The 17,538-nt window shown below is 47.5% G+C and overlaps 7 protein-coding genes across 7 annotated transcripts; 5 read left to right on the top strand and 2 right to left on the bottom strand.

Annotated features, from left to right (window-relative positions):
- Window positions 1-294: 294 nt before the first annotated feature.
- EDB93DRAFT_458841 (cytochrome P450) lies at window positions 295-3,017 on the top strand. Its single transcript, XM_041456448.1, has 14 exons — window positions 295-558; window positions 608-974; window positions 1,030-1,126; window positions 1,179-1,312; window positions 1,371-1,496; window positions 1,548-1,797; window positions 1,850-1,975; window positions 2,026-2,128; window positions 2,185-2,271; window positions 2,329-2,363; window positions 2,421-2,467; window positions 2,516-2,638; window positions 2,693-2,722; window positions 2,777-3,017. Exons 2-14 carry the CDS (start codon window positions 790-792, stop codon window positions 2,970-2,972), a joined length of 1,539 nt encoding a protein of 512 aa, XP_041307464.1. The 5' UTR covers window positions 295-558; window positions 608-789; the 3' UTR covers window positions 2,973-3,017.
- A 373-nt stretch (window positions 3,018-3,390) lies between these two features.
- On the bottom strand, window positions 3,391-6,800 carry EDB93DRAFT_1148245 (glycoside hydrolase). The gene is made up of 14 exons (XM_041449561.1): window positions 6,541-6,800; window positions 6,293-6,490; window positions 6,147-6,232; window positions 6,023-6,095; window positions 5,854-5,970; window positions 5,589-5,798; window positions 5,213-5,537; window positions 5,114-5,164; window positions 4,434-5,062; window positions 4,324-4,380; window positions 3,933-4,270; window positions 3,810-3,874; window positions 3,718-3,755; window positions 3,391-3,656 (listed from the first exon to the last, which is right to left on the bottom strand). The coding sequence occupies exons 1-14, from the start codon at window positions 6,731-6,733 to the stop codon at window positions 3,637-3,639; spliced, it is 2,400 nt and encodes a 799-aa protein (XP_041307463.1). The 5' UTR covers window positions 6,734-6,800; the 3' UTR covers window positions 3,391-3,636.
- A 56-nt stretch (window positions 6,801-6,856) lies between these two features.
- On the top strand, window positions 6,857-9,464 carry EDB93DRAFT_1226900 (uncharacterized protein). Its single transcript, XM_041451230.1, has 13 exons — window positions 6,857-7,236; window positions 7,289-7,318; window positions 7,374-7,527; window positions 7,578-7,797; window positions 7,852-7,920; window positions 7,973-8,128; window positions 8,182-8,229; window positions 8,284-8,305; window positions 8,359-8,440; window positions 8,492-8,650; window positions 8,704-8,792; window positions 8,844-8,927; window positions 8,978-9,464. Exons 1-13 carry the CDS (start codon window positions 6,970-6,972, stop codon window positions 9,302-9,304), a joined length of 1,707 nt encoding a protein of 568 aa, XP_041307462.1. The 5' UTR covers window positions 6,857-6,969; the 3' UTR covers window positions 9,305-9,464.
- Window positions 9,465-9,524: 60 nt separating this feature from the next.
- On the top strand, window positions 9,525-10,544 carry EDB93DRAFT_1148240 (autophagy-related protein 8 precursor). The gene is made up of 5 exons (XM_041449560.1): window positions 9,525-9,702; window positions 9,770-9,825; window positions 9,891-9,959; window positions 10,035-10,171; window positions 10,221-10,544. The coding sequence occupies exons 1-5, from the start codon at window positions 9,669-9,671 to the stop codon at window positions 10,294-10,296; spliced, it is 372 nt and encodes a 123-aa protein (XP_041307461.1). The 5' UTR covers window positions 9,525-9,668; the 3' UTR covers window positions 10,297-10,544.
- Window positions 10,545-11,342: 798 nt separating this feature from the next.
- EDB93DRAFT_458554 (uncharacterized protein) lies at window positions 11,343-12,555 on the top strand. Its single transcript, XM_041456446.1, has 5 exons — window positions 11,343-11,782; window positions 11,835-11,892; window positions 11,944-12,032; window positions 12,082-12,213; window positions 12,265-12,555. Exons 1-5 carry the CDS (start codon window positions 11,509-11,511, stop codon window positions 12,480-12,482), a joined length of 771 nt encoding a protein of 256 aa, XP_041307460.1. The 5' UTR covers window positions 11,343-11,508; the 3' UTR covers window positions 12,483-12,555.
- EDB93DRAFT_1148233 (P-loop containing nucleoside triphosphate hydrolase protein) lies at window positions 12,518-14,246 on the bottom strand. Its single transcript, XM_041449559.1, has 3 exons — window positions 14,097-14,246; window positions 13,786-14,035; window positions 12,518-13,736 (listed from the first exon to the last, which is right to left on the bottom strand). Exons 1-3 carry the CDS (start codon window positions 14,200-14,202, stop codon window positions 12,629-12,631), a joined length of 1,464 nt encoding a protein of 487 aa, XP_041307459.1. The 5' UTR covers window positions 14,203-14,246; the 3' UTR covers window positions 12,518-12,628.
- A 98-nt stretch (window positions 14,247-14,344) lies between these two features.
- EDB93DRAFT_1284707 (WD40-repeat-containing domain protein) lies at window positions 14,345-15,960 on the top strand (the record flags this gene model as incomplete). The annotated part of the gene is made up of 5 exons (XM_041454489.1): window positions 14,345-14,404; window positions 14,461-14,582; window positions 14,640-14,896; window positions 14,949-15,256; window positions 15,314-15,960. The coding sequence occupies 5 exons, from the start codon at window positions 14,345-14,347 to the stop codon at window positions 15,560-15,562; spliced, it is 996 nt and encodes a 331-aa protein (XP_041307458.1). The 3' UTR covers window positions 15,563-15,960.
- Window positions 15,961-17,538: the final 1,578 nt, after the last annotated feature.

Below are 17,538 nucleotides of genomic sequence, written 5' to 3'. Positions count from 1 at the left end.
TAGTACACGGCACCACACTCTTTCTAGTGTTAATCGGGATCGTTTTGATCACACTAACATTTCACTGGCATTTGCAGATATGAAGTACAGGAAGTGCTTTGAAGTCTGATCGTAAGGCGGGGAGCCCTATGTGCTGCAGTGGCAGTCAACATCATTGTGAGCGGCAACGATTCATTCAACAAGAGTATGCAACTAGAACTACTAAGTACTCTTCATATTAGTATAAGCGGACAAGGGGGGAATCCGAGATATCGCGGATATGAAATTTACACAGGACCCTGCAGGTGCTGTCAGAAGGACTATAACTCAAAGTCTACGTAGGGAAGACTACACAGGCCCAGTGACGGTGCAAACTGGGTGTTCGTGCAACGACCCCACACTGTCTCTATGCAGCCCCCGTCAAATAGACTCAAAATTCAATCCATTGTGTGGTAAAGAATCATATTTGTATTTACTTACAGGGATATCACACTTATCAATCTTTCGATTACACACCAAGTCCGGAGCTCATGCATTTTCAATTGCAGTACTCGCGCGTAAAAACCTAAAAGAGTCAAGGTGCCGTGTCGTTCTCTCGCTGATTGTTAGCTGCTAAATGAACTTCCAGCTTGTTACTGGCCAATCATCACACGCCAGCACCCACCCAGCTGCGGCGCCTTCTAGCACTGACGCGTCCGACAAAAGGTATAACATACATCCGGCATTGTGCGGTAGCCATGATTGGTGAGGGGTATTTAATGCGCTTTCGATAAGGTCTGTCCAACCCATCTTCCACTCTTCCAGTCGGCTATGCTACTGCTACTACCTGGCCTGCCCGTTTCTGAAAACACGCAGCTCGTCCTCGGTGTTGCGGCTTGTCTTTTAGGAGTAGTGGTGATTGCTCGGGCTTATCGTCCTAGATCAAAGAATGGCTTTCCTCTCCCGCCTTCCCCTCCCAATTGGAGACTTATGGGACACTTTCTACCCCCTCGCAAGTAAGGATTCTCATTTACTATTGTTTTTGAATGATAATCATACCCCTTTGGTCAGTTCATTTCTCACTGTAGGGGAATGGATTAAAGAGTACGGGCCTGTAATTACCATTCGCGCAGGAACTGAGAAAATCGTTATTATTGGCCGCCACAAAGTTAGTCCCTTTATGCTGAGTTATCATATCCAGGCTCAGCATTATACTATAGGCAGCGATGGACATTATGGAGAAGCAGGGTAGAGTGCTAGCTGATCGTCCTGCCATGAATGCTGGACAAATAATTACCGGCGGATTGGCCATTGGTTTTACAGGCGTCGGGGACAGGTTCCGTCGGATGCGTAGGTTCGTAGTCTGCGTGTTGTGACAGAAAGCCACTATCTGACATTGCAAGGTGATCCAGGGCAATTCATACGCATCTCCAGCCTAAGGCAGCTGAGGCATATGAGCCCCTGCAGATGTCATTTGCGAAGGACACGGTTCTTAATGTATTTGATGATCCATCCAACTTCCAGAACCACGTGATAAGGTAGGCACTGTCCTAAGTCTGGAGTTACTTTGACTTACGAATATTTTGAAGTTATGCTATGACGACGATTTTGACAGTGGCATATGGGAAGGATACACCCACCTCTGCGGCTGACCCCGAAGTCAGAGCCATTCGTCAGTTCATGTCTGTATTTCGGACAGTCTTGAGCCCTGGCGCTTATTGGGTGGACACGATCCCCTGGCTCAGATACCTTCCTTGGTACGGCAGAAAATTGAAAGGGGAGTTTGAGAGCAGCCGGAAGGTCTTCGTTAGTCAGATGAACCGCGTGCAACAACAATTAGTACGCGTCTCTGATCTGCCAGTCTCTTCACGTTATCTCAATTGTCCCACAGCAGAGTAATGTGGACATTGGTCCTTCGTTCGGAAGATATGTGCTAGAGAATGAACATCTCCTTGGCTTGTCAAAGTTGGAGGCGCATTTTCTTCCTGGCACCTTTTTTGCTGCAGGAGGCGATTCGGTGGGACCTGGTTTATCATTTTTGACGACATGACTGATATAAAGTGTTAGTCTACTGCGGCAATATGCACGGTGCTAATGGCAGCTGCATGTTTTCCCGAGGAGCAAGCTAAAGTCCAATCTGAGCTTGATGAGTTCATAGGAAGGCGCCGGGGTAAGTCCGTAGTATTTAATTGCAGTCATGTCGATTCAATGATTTCTCCACAAAAGCACCGACCTTCGCTGACCAAAAATCTCTTCCTCTCCTGGACGCCTTCATCTCCGAGGCTTTGAGATGGAGACCGTTAAGTCCTAATGGTGGGTATCTTTATTGTCGGTCCCATACCTGAAGCTCACACACCATTTACGCTGCAGGGTTTCCTCATCGGACAACTCAAGACGTGATTTGGGCAAGTGCTCGTTGAATAATTTGCCCTGCGAAAGATAATCTGATATCCACTCGGCAGGAAAACTATTGCATTCCCGCCGGAACTACGGTGCTCGGTAACAATTGGTAAATATCGTTGTTCAAACTGCGAAGTCTTATCAATTACTTTGTCAGGGCTATCTCGCGAGATGCAGAAGTTTACCCTGATCCTGATGTATTCAAGCCTCAACGTTGGATGAATGACCAAGGTGGCTTGAGGGACGATCTCACATTTTTTGTCTATGGGTATGGTCGGCGGTAAGTAATGTCGTCTTTCGGCATATATTCTTCTAGATTGTCTTTCATTACCAGCATATGCCCCGCTTTACACCTTGCGAACAGGTACAGGTATCTTTTCATGAATATAATTCTCCGAGCTCACCTCGACCGGTACAGATCGGTGTGGATTAACTCGGCCCTTTTGTTTTGGGCTTTCCATCTCACTCTAGACCCTACGAAACCGTTGGATGATGTGGGCTTCATGCATGTGATGATGCCAGATGTCTCTTGCCCTATTGTGTTCACACCGAGGGTTCCAGAGGCAGAGCTCAGGCGCATCATGGGTATTTATCCTGAGGTTGACTCGGAATGAGAAACCTCTACGCCTGTATCATCGCCACTGAGGAAATGAACAAGATGGAATGAATCACTAATATCCCTATATGCCTCGCAGTATGTTACTTCAATTTTCAGCACGGTCTAAAGTGTTGTGTAATGTATGTCGTTTAAATATCGTTGATGAATTTTCTTCTTTTCGGACATCGCGTGCAGGTCTATCACACAGAGGAACAAGGCACGTGTTTTTGACAGTTTTCTTGATCATTGATGAAGAAGCGAAGAGACTTTAGTTAGATCACTACAATTATAAAGACCCAGATGACCTCGAGGCGCGCCATGTTTCATTCAGTGAATTTTCAAAGCGTACTTATACCGTACCCTAAAATGTGATTGTGCTCGGCACCAACAGCTCTGTGTCGGGTTTGTTGGAAGGACTCAAGAAAAACTGGGTTCATATGTAAAACTCCCGAACTGTTGGACTCATGAGCGTCACATATGACGCGTCTTACATTCAGTGTTGTGGAATAATTTATGGCTAGACTTACTTGTGCCATCTGGCGAGTGAGTCTGTTTGGAGTCTAGTGAAAAGTTCATGTATTCCAGTGCTGCTGAAACAAGATCTATCACGCCACACAGCTGATTCTGCGAATGGTATATACCACTATGTAGTAATTTTTTCCAGCTGGTGTCTGGCTAGGTCAGTATATCTCTGCGATGACTGTCATATGAGAGGTAGAAATTAGATGATTTCGTGGCCCAAGTGAAGGGGAGATACTTACTGAGCGTGACGAGTGATGTCCAACCAGTGAAAGGGTGGCTGCAACATGAACGATTAGCACCAGAGGCAACTGATTACAGACAGTATACAAACCTCCTCCGACCCTCTCCGGTAAGGGCATCATACTGTTCCCATACGTATCCTGTTCTTTGATATTCCTAGGCCAAAATGAGCACTACAGAACAACACCCGAAACGGTTTCCGAGGGAGACCTACCTTAAATACATTATTCACCACATTTCTCCTCAGTTCTTCATACATCTCCCTGGCCCTCTCCTGGAACGGCCCCTCCTCGCGCGCATACGTATTATGCAACGCGCCAAGCACCATATAATTCATCTGCACCCATATTGGACCTTTCCAGTAGTTCTCCCCCTTCCCGAACTCGGGATGACTCTTGCTCAAACTACGAATACCATGCTCCGACCAGAGTTGTTCTGGATCACGCAGCATGTCAAGGATGGGCCCAAGGTGCGGGGAGTCTGGTGGGAGCAGCGAGAGCATGAAGGGAAAGAGTGAAACGTAACCCGCATGACAGATGTGGGTGGATTCATCTAGGGAAAAGCATATGGATATTTAAGCGACATACAGGAGAGGAAGAGCTCACCGTCTGAGTCGATCCCAACATCACAGTACATCTCGCTTTCCTCGTCCCAATGCAGATCTGTATCAGTCAACAACAAATCAGCGCCTCTTGAAAAGCCGGAAACTTGTCACCATCAATATTGTTTATTATAGCCGATTCAATCTCAGCAAAACTTGCAGCATCCTCTTCTTCGTCAATGAACTGTGCGAAGTTCTTCATTGTTCGGGTGAAGAAGCCCATCCAGCTGATAAGATCTAAATGAAGCTCCCCTGCATGCGGCGGACCTCTCGGATAATCGTCCATTCCGCTCGTCAAAACATGTACTTCAGAGCGTCCTCGCCAACGGTACCCTTCCGTGCGTGACCGTGCCCGACGGCCGTACTGCTTAATCTGCCCACGCTGCGTCCGGCGGAACCACTCATAGTGCCGCTTCAAGGGCATGTACATGTCGCGAAGGACAGACTGTACAGCCGCGCGGTCGAGGGCCGCACCAGACTCAGGTTTGCCGAAAACGGGCATTTGTGCGTACATGCCATAGTCCATCCCAAGATCTGCACCAGAAGGTCCATCATGTGCAGCGTTGAATTGTTTGATGATGGCTGTTACTGCCATCGTCAGAGTTGGAGGGTTTGCGAAAGTAGGCACTTGGGTCTGGAATTGCGTAGGGACTCGGCTGCGCGCCTCCTCTCCAAGGATCTGTTCACGTGCGACCCAGCCATTGTTATCGATGAGCTTAATCCAGTCCTTGAGAATTTCAAGACTACAAGTGGTCAGATATCAAGATATGCAACAAAGAGCTGTCTTCGAATACCTAAGCTCTGTGTCCCATGCGCCTATGTGTAGAAGGTGGAAACCTTCATCCCTGAAAAAAGTAAATCAGTGAACTCGACTTGAACAACTATTTGATTACCAGTAAAACCCTCTCGGGAAGAAACTGCGACTAGGTGTAGCAGTTAATAGAGCACGGGGTTCAGTCAACCGAGCGCCGTGCTGTCCATCATCTTCGTCATCAATCTCATCATCTTGGTCCCATTCATACGCGAATCCTTTATTTACGATAGATGTGCCGTAGAAATAGCCGATACCACCGAAGAGGTTGGAGGTGATCGCCTTGCTAAAAGATTTCAAACGTGTGACATCAATGACTGGGTATGATGATGGGATTGGAAATGTCTCCTCGAAGCGACTATCGAATGACGCTACGATAGCCGCAATGCCTTGATCAATTGTGCTCGCTGCGGTAGGTATTCAGTGTCCATTTGAATAGAAAGTACACTGGACCAGACCATCAAATGTCTGGTGCGCACTGGCGCTCTCGAAAAAGACATCAAACTGAAACTCTCCCTCGAAAAACTTCTGAACAGCAAAAAGATTGCTTGCAGTGAGAATATCATCAGGAAGCTGCAGGGTAAAGGAAGGATCAGGGGCCTGTTCAGCAGCGCGGTATTTCTCAACAATTGGGCCTGCATGGTCAATGATGCTCTGCATGATGTGATCTGGTGTCCTGTGCTGTCACGGAATGATACAATCTCCGAGAGAGAAATGGCTTGCCTTTCGCGGTCCAAAGTTGCCCCGGTGGCAGGCGTAAGCCCGCTAGGTGAGTTTTTCCCAACCGTTCCTCAAAAGCGTCGGAGTGAGGGCCAGTAACAACAGCCTCGTTGTCGGGCGCTGCACAGGATGAGGCGACATTATATATCAAGTAATAATAGAGCAAACATACCGTCGACTATGCGGATAGTAAAATCACCGAGGTCAGGCGTAGTGCCGGAGAAATCTACCGGTCCATCAATTCCCTTGTAATTTAATTACTGGATTGGCTATACGTGCACTATGTTAGGACTCACATTCTCGCTCTCATCAGTGACCATGTCCACCCCACCTAGTCCGTCTAGGCCGAAATAAAAGATAGTGGAAATTCTGGATGGAAGCACTGTTTGGGAGTATTATTAGACTGTGCCTTGAGTATGGAACGTCGTAATGGAAGACATACTGTGGTTGATAGGTGCTCCTTTGATACGTGCAGCCCAACTGCCACCATGGGAGCCACCAGGCACCTTCAAAAACTCGGTTGTAATTTCCACATTATTCTGGCTATCGCGCAGTGTTTGTACACCGCCATACCGCGGATCGAAGTGCGTCCAGGTGTAGTTGTCAAGGCCATCGCCCTGGTCGCATGCGTGACGAGCCTCTGATGAAGTGTTTAGTTCATTTCTGGCGTTGTATGCTTAGGTCACATACTGCCTATAGACTGGTAGTTCTGAGTGCCGAACCACACCAGACCAGCCATAAGGGATTGGGGCAATCTTGGGCGGAGGCCAAAGTACAAGTTGGGTCTATAAGGTCCCCATAGCAGGTTCTCTGTGTTGTTAACAAAATTGGAGTATACCGATGGCAATGAAAGCAGCGTCAAGAACAGCCAATAAACCTTCATTGCGGGTAAACTTTGGTTGTTGAGTTAGGAAACATCGAAAGTCTGAATGTCACGTGACAAAAGTTACGTGGAGCTTCAAGGTGCCTGACCGCAGCGCTGTGTGACACAGCATTTCTAGATAGAAATCTGATTAGTTGCAGCTTTCAAGATCCGTGATACTGCATTATATCACACGCAGATGCGGCCTATATCAATACATCACCCTGAATGAGACCAGCCATATTCATATCCTCAGAATGAGTAGCAGAATTGATGAAGAAGACGCCGACACCGTCGTTGGTGGTCCTTCCTACCCTGTGAAACACAAATCCCTCAAGAAATCAGACCGCATCGACGAAAGCTATGATGGCTATTCCATTGGCACCCACCCCAGAAAAGGGGTCTCTTTGCACGAATTCTCCAAAACCGCAGACTATGCATTGGAAGAACGTCCGTTCTTCGTACCCATCGGTAAGGACGGCGTCATCACTGCCCTAGAGAGAATTGATAAGCAACTTCGAGATGTGAGTACCGTGATCGTTACATCGTTCTAGTATTCACCCCGTCAACCTACAGTCCGGGCGGACGGGTCTCTTGTCAAACAAGGTGAACTTAACCTTCTTAGCGTGTCACTCGCCGCTTACATCGAAACCACTGCTAGGTCCCTGTGTCGTGGACTGGCAGGGAAGTTTCTCCGGGTTTCCTTGGTTTGATCAAACACGGTGGGCTCCCCAAGATATTGACTAAGCCTGGTCGATACCCTGGATTCCCCCTCCGTAATTGGTGGGCGCGCCAGTGGTGCGGCACCAAAGGACGTGCGTACGTCGATATTCTACACGATTACACGCTGAAAGGCGGCCATCAGTCTCCGACACCGCGATTCAGTTTCAGGGTCTCACAGTCGTTCAGGTGTCCCAGAACCAAGCCGCTGTCATCTCCGATCCTCAAAATCGCATTTTTGTGGTTAAGAATTCAGGATTTGTTGCGTATGCAATTGATGGAACATATGACGTTCTGGCTATCGTCGACCAGACGCACTTGTCTACTTCGGTCAAGGACGCAGTGACAGGTGCTATCCTCGGCTCGTATGTACCTCTGTATTCCATCTTGTTCATGATGCTTATTTGAACCTTGATCAGGATTGCCGAAATTAAGATGCGGAGTCACATCGCTTCAGGCAAAGAACAGGAATACGTTGTGGCATTATTGTTCGTTTGTTCCCCATTCCAATCTTCTTGTTCTGATTTTCATGGTGCCCAGTTTGAACATCCCGGCAAATAATTGTGCCATTCTCCAGCGTGGAGATGATCTTGAGTTACTCCCTGCTGGACAACATTATATAACAAATCCCAACGTCACGCTGCGTGGTCTGTTTACGCTCGGCGAGAATCAGCTCGAGATGCCCACAAAGGATATGTAAGTACTTCGCATCAGCCACTGATACCTTACCTTATGTTGCTGGTTTCCAGTTTCACGAGAGACCAAGTGCCTGTCGGCTTAAGGATCTATCTGAAATGGTGAGCAATGAGAATGATGCATCTTATGGATTTATTTATGCATAAAACTGCCAGGCAATTAATGGAACCCCTAAAGGTGCGCCTTTCGATGAATTGGCTTCGGTCAGCAATTGCTCACTTGGTCTGTAGCTTACCACACATGGCTATAACACCCCCTATGATGCGCTCCGTGACAAAACCCAATCCATCCTCACGCAGATTGTCGCTCATCGTATGTCCATCGACCGATAATTCTTGTGATAGCTTGACTTACACACTGTAGTTGACTACAGCTCCATGGTGAAGCAGCGCTCTCTGGGACCTGACAACCTTGAAGACGGTACGGACCCTTCATCTGCGTTCCTCGACGCTCTTCGTACTCGGGCAATGGATGAGATGCACGAGGCCGCACTCGAGTATGGTATCATTTTGAAGGATCTTGGTAAGCGTGGGGCATTTTGATACAAGTAGCATTTGGATCTGACTATACTCTAGCCGTGATTGACCGACAATTCAAGGGAGAAATTGCATCAACTATGGATAAGCTTACAACAAGGGCATTACAGGCGCAGGTCGAGGCTGCGGTATGTTTCATCCTCTTTGATATAGTCATTCCCTTCATCTAGATGCTGCAGAATGTCGACCGAGAAAATTCGAATAAAGTTAAACAGGAAGAAGGAGCTCTCGCTGTTGCTCGCATCAAGGCCCAGAGCCGCAACGTCAGTACCAACTCATTGTTCAAACTGTCCAAGCCAAACATATTTAACAGACACAAGCCGATTCTGAGGCATATAGCGTCATTGCCGCTGCCAAAGCCCAGGCTGAGCGCACAAAGATTGAAGCTCTTGCAGAAGCGGAAGCTATCCGTCTCACCGCGGAGGCCGAAGCACAAGCGGTCAGTATCAGGGCGGCGACTGATGCCAAGGTCACGGACCAATTTGCACGCGGAATGGAGATGCGTAGAGTGGAAGTAACGCGTGTTCAAGCGTTTGGAAACAAGACTGTCTTCGTGCCTACAGACGGGACTGGGGTGCAGATGGGCAACGCAATGGCAGTGGGCATGGCTGCCGGAATGGGCAATAGCCATGAGGCTTAATTGTGACGTTGCTTCGAGAGCTTCGTTTTTTTCTCTTACACAGGCTCTGTCAGTTATTTATCGCACAATACTAAGTATACGTATCGTAGTTTCTGCCCGTCGGGCGCTGTATGCTCAGGTGTACTGCCGCGTTGTAATTAGAATGCATTGGATTTGTCGTATTTGTCAGCGTGCTGCCTCGTCACTACAGCTGAGTCACGAGGCTGTCACGCCTCACAGCCGCGAGGAGGCTTGGAATATTGCGCAACGAGCTATCCTCATTTCATCCTGAACGCTGACCACCACCCACGATAAAGTCCTTCTTCCTTTTCAGAAGTCAACTCTTCCCACTTACTGAAGTCGATCATCGCTTGTAACGTTTGTCATGAGGTCTAAATTCAAGGATGAGCACCCGTTTGGTACGTACTATCATTGCCTAGCAGTCGTCATGTAGTCATGAGTTTCTAACGCGTTCTTCTTTCTCAGAGAAGCGCAAGCAGGAAGCTGAACGCATCAGGCAGAAGTACCCTGACCGTATTCCTGTTAGCTTTTCTCTCTTATTCCTTGCCACGTTTATTGTCCCTGACAGGAGTGGCATCGACTCTAGGTAATTTGCGAGAAGGCCGACCGGACAGATATTCCTACCATCGACAAGAAGAAGTACCTTGTACCTTCAGTGCGCATCGCCCTGCTTATCACGAATGCCGATGGATAGCTGATCGTCGATTTTATATGTTTGCTCCACACACAGGATCTGACAGTCGGGCAATTCGTCTACGTCATCCGGAAGCGTATCAAGCTTGCACCAGAGAAAGCAATCTTCATCTTCGTTGACGAGGTTCTCCCACCGACAGCAGCTCTTATGAGCGCTATTTACGAGGAGCATAAGTGAGCCCGCACCCTAAATACTACCAAGCCAGATCTCATCTTTCTCTAGGGATGAGGATAATTTCCTCTATGTCAGTTATTCGGGCGAGAATACGTTTGGGCAGGAGGGGTGGATTGAACTATAAACACGCGTTCGACGGCACATGTTCAGTCGTTGTTGGTGCCTCCGGAGAGTCATACATCGTCCTGGGCAGCAGGCGTCTGGTCTTGTCTCGAAAGTTTTATCATCGTCTTCATCTCCATACCCTTTTCTCATGCCCGCTTTGCTCACCGTTTGTACTCTAGTTGTTACTTCTGGCTCGGTTGCCTTTGGTGTCTCAAATTGAATTGATTACACCTGTATATGGATAATTATATTTCATTCATTCTGGTATCTTCCATAAGCTGTAAGATGTTCTTCAGGCTATTGGCCTTGGTGAGGTTTAAGATTTGAATCGTGGGTAACCTTCTGCGAAGGGGTGCTAGGTCTATATATATTATTTGTACTGGAATGCTTATAGAACTTATCCCGAATCGCTAGCGTTAACTTGAACCATCACTGATAAACCACCGGTCACATTCAAAAAATGCGCACGTAGCTGTGCACTGCTGCCACATGCAACATGCATTTCGTCCATGGCCCGAAACCCTGCAGAGTCAGAAATTCATAAGTGACCCGAGCTCAGCCATGGAGAACCTCCAATTTGTCGCAGAGTTGGATTCGGGATCGACCCTGATACAAACAGTGACCCCCGTGGTCTGATTTGAAGTGCTAGTGCCAGTGTGCAGCACGACAAACGTACATTCAGGTATCGAACAGACAGTGTGTCCTTCCGTTCGGGGAACAGTGAATACTGATGTTATTCGGCGTTCCAAGTTTCATAGCAAGTAATGGCGGCCGGTGTGATATTACAATCCGGACAAATGACAGCACTTGTACTGTTGACTTCACCGGACTCCGAGTTCCCTCCTAAGTATGTGTGCAAGGATTGCCGGATTTTGACATGTCGATGTCCGGGGTGCATTAACCTCTTTGTGACGTTTTTGAGTGGTCTAGCAAAGCACCCTTAATTATTTTTGACACGGGTATGTGTTTCACCGTAAGTAATTAAACTCATGCGATCTTCTCCGAGCATTATCAACCAGGCCTGCAAGGTGGTCCACGCACTGCAGGTTAATCCACACTGATTTGAAGCAACCCTTTATGGCCCATTGACCATACCCTCCGAGAACAATGGTGATATTATATCCTTGCATTGGCTTTCGCTTCTTTCCTCCACAAACCACTTTTATTTTTTGCCACTCGACAAGGCCACAGACCACTCGTGGCGAACTGGCCCGATATAAAACCTCAGCACATGGCAAATGCACATCACACAACGTTTCTCCGCAGGCTCGATCTTCTTGTGCATCATCACTTTAATTGCATCGCCCCATCTACATCGGTTGTCTGTGACACCATGCCCTTCCCGTTCGCTCTTTCCCGTGGGCTCTTACTTCGTACGCTCATCATGTTCTGTTCTTCTCGTCCGATACGTTTACTCAACTATTTCTTTCAAGTCGCTATTGCTGCCTGCAATGTCATGTCGATTGTGATTCTAAGGCCGGTTATTGTTGCGCACACCGCAGGACGTAAGTGCTTTCCACCTAGCTTCCAGCCTTTATGCACACCAGTTTGTTTTAGCTTTCGAGCTCATTGCCTTTGCGTCAAGCATCGTAGCTCTGTTGGTATTCCCCATTAGGTGAGTTCACCATGACATACTGTAGATGTGAAAATCTGACGGGTTGCACAGTTTTTCATTCTTATATTACAAGAGATATGCAGAGTCTAGCAACACTAGAAATATCGCTACCTTTGGTACTTTGTGGCTTTCGAACATTAGTACGTGACCTGACTGCTGCTCGTACCTGCCATTCTGACATACCATCAGCGGCTTGTATCCTTCTAACAGTTCATGCACGTCGGAATAATGCGACAGCCCTTTGTCATGACCTGTCTCAGTCTGGTGACTGTACAATGGCCAATGCTCTCCTCGCTGTTTTCTATATGGCTGCTATCTTTGGTATGTTCAGTGAATCATGTCATTCCATGCTAGTTACTCACTATCGTTTAGCTTTGACTGGTTCCGTATTAGCCCACTTGGATAAACACCCCGGCATTGCTAAAGTCTCGCCTCGGTATCCGATCACTAAAGCAGCAAGTTCACATTTCGCTGCCTTCCAACACCCGCTGGACGTGGAGTTGGAGAATGTGTACCCTGAACCTTCCAACAAGAAGGCCAAAGATAAGAAGGCACACACCCAGGAAAGGTGGACCGAGATTACTCTATAGACGGGCATGTGTTGGTTTTGTAGTTGTACTGCCAATGATGGGGATAGCTTTGTATGATTATGGTGGAATATTACATGTATGTGTCGCACGCCCTAATAAAAAACACATGTGCACAAACGATCGGTCGTTCCAGACAACGTCAAGTATTATGAGGATTCAGTCAAATTCGCTACTTCCTCAAACACACACTCCGGTAACTCATTTCGCTCCCAGAAAGCGTCCCATTCATCATCCCCTGGCTCGTTGTCTGGAGTGGATTGTCTACTGTCAACGGCTGTGCTATCCACAACATGGCCGATATCCAATGACGCTAATTGAGCGTTTGGCATTCGAGTCAAGTCCCCACGAGGTGGCACCGAATCATGGACGCTCCCTAGAAGTGCAGCTGTGCTTACCCCATGTCGAACAGTAAGCAGAACAGCAGAACCAGGGATGACTGAAATGCCTTCCGCAGTAACCACGTAGTCACAGGAGGCAGGATCGCACACCGAGCTGAACACCACAGTTAGGCGCCTGATAAGCACGGGTTGTTGATTACCGGCTGAATCATTAGACGACGTCACTGAGATTGACCTCTGGAGTTTCGTTGGGCGCTCGCTCTCTTCAAGGTATCGTCGGCGACCTGTTCGCGATAGAAATATTCTGACATTCAACTGATTCGACCAGACTAGACCGAGTGTTGCTTCTTTCCTGTCCTCCCCTAGGATACTGCCTGCACGACCGAACCATCGGAACTGATCTTTGTAGCCGATCTGCCCACTGTCCAACGGAGCAGTGTCCCTGTCGATAGTATCGCTAACCTCATTCAGGACTAGGACAGCTATTTGATGCTTGCTGGCAAGCGAATGCAAAAGCATCCCTATTTCAGATAATCTGCGGGATCGCTCGACTAAGAACTGTGTGGTAGTTCTCTTGGAAGTATGGAAGAGTTCCGCGATAGCGTCGATAACAATCAGTTTGAGAGGTCTTGATGACGGTGAGTTTTGGTCATTTGCAGATATATATTGCGGCAAAGATTTAGATAGGACAAAAATGAGTTTTTCGATAGTGGGAACGGATGCGTGTTGTATATTTGCGAAAGAACACAGTGGAGGCGACAAGAGTGGATGGTTATTGAGGATTTGTTCCATTCGTGTGGTTTGCAGTTGCGACGCAACCGTTAGATAGAAAGCGGAACCTAGAACACCTCCTAAACTAGGAGGGAGCTGAACAAGCAGCGAGAGTTGTAGGGCTAACTGTGTCTTGCCTGCAGCACTAAAAGCATATCAATTTTCTGTGCTAATAGACATTTTAATGCATTCACCTTTCACCTACAACCTCCCAGAGCATTCCTGTTCTAATTCCACCACCCAACATACTATCTAATTCAGCATCTCCGGTTGTGAACTTCTCTTCGCCTTCCATCGGCAGGTCTTTGATTTTGTTGATGGGCGCTGCGCGTTCTCGATATGCAACCTCTAGAATTCTGGTGACCTCTAATGGGGCAATGCGCGTCGTGCGCGAGATGTCACTCGGATTACTGAGTAAGAGGTCTGACAGATTTTTGTATCCTCCTACCAGGTTTGCATTCGTTATGTATACTCGATGCATGTGCAATAATCATTGAAGACACACCCTTTTCCAGAGAAGACTTCTGCTGTGCGTTGAGACTGGTTAACGATGATAATAAAACAGAATCCATCTCTTTATGTTTCTCAGTCTGAAAGTGCGCAGGGGTCATATCATTTGTCAATGGTGTGTATGAGAGTTGACCTCGAGATCGCATACGGTTACTATTATGGTTTCAAACTCAGATTAGCTACTACACTTGCTTGTCACGACACGTCCACATTGTCCAAAATCATCTGCAGCATCCAGTAAACATGCCATCTGCAACCACAACCGAAGCGGTTCCAATTGAGACTGCTCATGAAGACATGATTGTATGCAACAACGTTAATATTACATTTTGAACGGATACTCAAAAATTCAACCCTAGCATGATGCGCAACTCGACTACTATGGCAAGCGTTTAGCGACGTGCTCTTCAGATAGGACGGTGAAGGTTTTTGACGTGATTGGCGGGGAACCATTGAAATCTAGTGGCCATACTCTGAAGGGGTCCGTGGTTTGATGTACATGTTGAATCAACTCATAATTCCGCATCCTTTCTGACAGGCACACGGGTCCAGTGTGGCAGGTTGCCTGGGCACACCCAAAATTTGGACATATACTTGCTTCTTGCTCATACGATGGTAAAGTATTGATATGGGGGGAACGGTCTCAAGGCACAGCCGATGGTGGGTGGACAAGGGTGAAGGAGCACACATTACATACCGCTTCGGTGAACTCCGTGTCGTGGGCTCCTCATGAGCTTGGTGCAATGTTGGCTTGCGCGTCGTCAGATGGAAAGCTCTCTGTACTAACGTTTAAAGGTGTGCACTCTTTCATTCACAGTTGATATATCTGACGAACAATTCGTAACAGATGACGGTCAGTGGGGTGCTGACATCTTCAACGGTCATGCCATCGGCTGCAACTCTGTTTCTTGGGCGCCCGCGACGCAGCCTGGATCGCTTATTCACCCGCAACAACCTGGCACACAACCTTCTGCACCTTTCAAACGTTTTGCTAGCGCTGGTTGTGACAATCTTGTCAAGATTTGGGGCTACCGTGAAGACACACAGTCGTGGGTGGAAGAAGAGACACTCGATGGGCATACAGATTGGGTACGTGATGTTGCGTGGGCACCCAACATCGGTTTGCCGAGGAGTTATATTGCAACAGCATCTCAGGTTCGTTACAAAGTACTTTTGACCTGGATTTTTGTCTGAAGATATATCGGTTTCAAGGATAAGACAGTATTGATCTGGACAAAAGACTCGTTAACTTCTCCTTGGGTGAAGACTGCCCTCGACCCATCGACTGCTTCAGGAGCACCTACTGCAGCAGCTGCAGGTAAATTCCCTGATGTTGTATGGCGCGTATCGTGGAGTCTCGCTGGCAACATTCTTGCTGTTAGCTGTGGCGATGGAAAAGTCACATTGTGGAAGGAGAATCTGCGGGGCATATGGGAGTGTGTTAGTGACATGTCCTCCTAGAGATGTATGATTGGATCAGATGCTACTCAGAAATGCGCAGGTCGGCTCCCTCATCTGAAGATGTACAAAGCGTGTGCCGTGCACATCTCTGCTACTAACATTAAACGTGTCAAGTTTCACTCGCCAACAGGGTGTGCCATTGGTATCTGCATCAATCATCTCAAGCAGTAAGTACCAGCCATTCTTCTCCTTTCTGATGTACCTCCGATTCTGGACGAGACTCAGGACTCTAAGGCGTAAGGCGCAATGGTTTCTGCCCCAACAATGCAGAGATCGATAAAGAACCGCACAACAATTACATTCCAGGTGAATTCCTGGTCTCCCATATTTTGGTTCCAAGCACAGGCTTTCTCCGAGGTCTCCTTTAGATGAGCACTTGGAACAGCGTTAGCAGCAGCTCCTGCCTTGCATTTGATACGAATCTGAGTCCTTTCTCTTCCTCATTGCCTGAAAGCGCGTAATAATCTCGTATACTAGAGGTGTTTTTTTCTGTGAGGTCTGAAAGTTCAGCTTTGCAGCGATCTACAAGTGGTCGTTTCAAGAGATTGACTTCTGAACCGACAGAGTCAAAGAACTAGCAACGCTATCATCGATATCGGAATACCACCCGATGAAGAACTCCGTTCAGCAAGCGTTGCATGTTCTGGAAGACACGGTCCAGATAATATTCGATTTTATGAAAGTTATTGATGGATCATTCCAATGAATACCTCTCAACCGCCTGGCACAGAGGTGAAGCATGACGTCCGCTCTGCACGCGGAGGGAAAGGCGGCAGGGTCACTGAGGTTGCTTTGCTGTGGGCCGCAAAAGTAGATGCGACTCAGACAGACGAAGCGAAATGGGGCTTCTCGGTTCGTGAAGAGACCTGCTAACCGTAGTGGAAAATTACCCATGAAGTCCCCACTGTCATATCCAACTAGGTCCATTTCCAGCTCATATTCAAACAATTATTCCGTCCTGCGCATGTCCTCCTGCTGGCCAGATTTTGATGGGCTTCGTCACATTGTCTGTATGGTCTAGCCCCAAGTGATCGTGCTCATTCCATCCCAAACTTCCATATCTGATGAGCCAGATGAGATATCATTGCCATCACATGTTTGCTGCCACAAGCAAAGGACCTCAGCAAAGGCAACTTGCCGGACAAGGTAAATTCGACAGGCCTAACAGTAATCTCGTTCTCCTCGACTTGTGACTCCCGACCTAGTTGACCATGAGCATTGCTTCCCGTTGATATAAGAATATTATTATCGTCGTCTCTGAGAAGGTATGCCCCATTCCATGTGCACCCAGATTGTGGAACGTGCCCTCAAGAATCCATCTTATGGAGTTGCCCTCTCTTGTTAGATCCAAAGACTATTGTCCACCCCGATCGGTGGCGGACGACGGTGTTGGAGACCAAGAGAACATGTTGACACTGTTAGAAGCTACGAACAAACACGCCCAGTGTGTGGAGAAAACAACTGAGGTATGGAGGAACGAAGCGGAAAGGTTTATATGTACTAAAACAGAAACATCTATCATGGTTCAACGCACCCTCACAACAAGGAGATGGGACATGGGGATTAGGGAATTTTTGGTTGAGACACGGGCGCATCCAGATGTACAATGAGGAGACATTAGGTCATGAATTTCGATTCTCTCGTGGAGCCAACTTGGCGAATGTCTAGAGACAGGGGGCATATAGAGGGCTTCAGATCTTCAGATGCAGTGGTTTCGATTAACTTCAATTCACCTCTCGAAGTGCACTTCAACTGACTTTGAACAAAGTCAACTACGTTTTCTAATCGAAGCGCAGCGACTTACTTCGCTTCGACAGCAACTTTGTGTACACAAGTCAGTTGGCCATGGCCAAGTGGAGCTTCGAGTGATAACTCCGAACACTCGTCTTGTGTCTTGACAGTGCAACACAACTTGATTCGTGTTGGAAAAATATAAGGAATCACTGTGTAAAATCCCTGTTGATGTGATGGATTGG

Source organism: Suillus bovinus (assembly GCF_016758785.1).
Source record: "Suillus bovinus strain UH-Sbo-P2 chromosome Unknown EDB93scaffold_30, whole genome shotgun sequence".
NCBI classification, from domain to species: domain Eukaryota; kingdom Fungi; phylum Basidiomycota; class Agaricomycetes; order Boletales; family Suillaceae; genus Suillus; species Suillus bovinus.
The sequence above is the reverse complement of the archived record's forward strand: the minus strand, read 5'-3'. Positions and strand labels throughout refer to the sequence as shown.

Coding starts and splice junctions, on each gene's coding strand:
- EDB93DRAFT_458841 (XM_041456448.1), top strand. CDS start 790: ATGCTACTGCTACTACCTGGCCTGCCCGTTTCTGAAAACACGCAGCTC. Junction 975..1,029: donor CACTTTCTACCCCCTCGCAA/GTAAGGATTCTC, acceptor CCCTTTGGTCAG/TTCATTTCTCACTGTAGGGG. Junction 1,976..2,025: donor TTGCTGCAGGAGGCGATTCG/GTGGGACCTGGT, acceptor ATAAAGTGTTAG/TCTACTGCGGCAATATGCAC.
- EDB93DRAFT_1148233 (XM_041449559.1), bottom strand. CDS start 14,202: ATGACCCCTGCGCACTTTCAGACTGAGAAACATAAAGAGATGGATTCT. Junction 14,036..14,096: donor GAAGTCTTCTCTGGAAAAGG/GTGTGTCTTCAA, acceptor CAAACCTGGTAG/GAGGATACAAAAATCTGTCA. Junction 13,737..13,785: donor TGGGAGGTTGTAGGTGAAAG/GTGAATGCATTA, acceptor ATATGCTTTTAG/TGCTGCAGGCAAGACACAGT.
- EDB93DRAFT_1148245 (XM_041449561.1), bottom strand. CDS start 6,733: ATGAAGGTTTATTGGCTGTTCTTGACGCTGCTTTCATTGCCATCGGTA. Junction 6,096..6,146: donor TCACTGATGAGAGCGAGAAT/GTGAGTCCTAAC, acceptor TTAAATTACAAG/GGAATTGATGGACCGGTAGA. Junction 5,971..6,022: donor TACTATCCGCATAGTCGACG/GTATGTTTGCTC, acceptor CATCCTGTGCAG/CGCCCGACAACGAGGCTGTT.
- EDB93DRAFT_1148240 (XM_041449560.1), top strand. CDS start 9,669: ATGAGGTCTAAATTCAAGGATGAGCACCCGTTTG. Junction 9,826..9,890: donor AGTACCCTGACCGTATTCCT/GTTAGCTTTTCT, acceptor CATCGACTCTAG/GTAATTTGCGAGAAGGCCGA. Junction 10,172..10,220: donor GCTATTTACGAGGAGCATAA/GTGAGCCCGCAC, acceptor ATCTTTCTCTAG/GGATGAGGATAATTTCCTCT.
- EDB93DRAFT_1226900 (XM_041451230.1), top strand. CDS start 6,970: ATGAGTAGCAGAATTGATGAAGAAGACGCCGACACCGTCGTTGGTGGT. Junction 7,237..7,288: donor TTGATAAGCAACTTCGAGAT/GTGAGTACCGTG, acceptor GTCAACCTACAG/TCCGGGCGGACGGGTCTCTT. Junction 7,528..7,577: donor GTGGTGCGGCACCAAAGGAC/GTGCGTACGTCG, acceptor GGCGGCCATCAG/TCTCCGACACCGCGATTCAG.
- EDB93DRAFT_458554 (XM_041456446.1), top strand. CDS start 11,509: ATGGCAAATGCACATCACACAACGTTTCTCCGCAGGCTCGATCTTCTT. Junction 11,893..11,943: donor CTGTTGGTATTCCCCATTAG/GTGAGTTCACCA, acceptor CGGGTTGCACAG/TTTTTCATTCTTATATTACA. Junction 12,033..12,081: donor TTTGTGGCTTTCGAACATTA/GTACGTGACCTG, acceptor ACATACCATCAG/CGGCTTGTATCCTTCTAACA.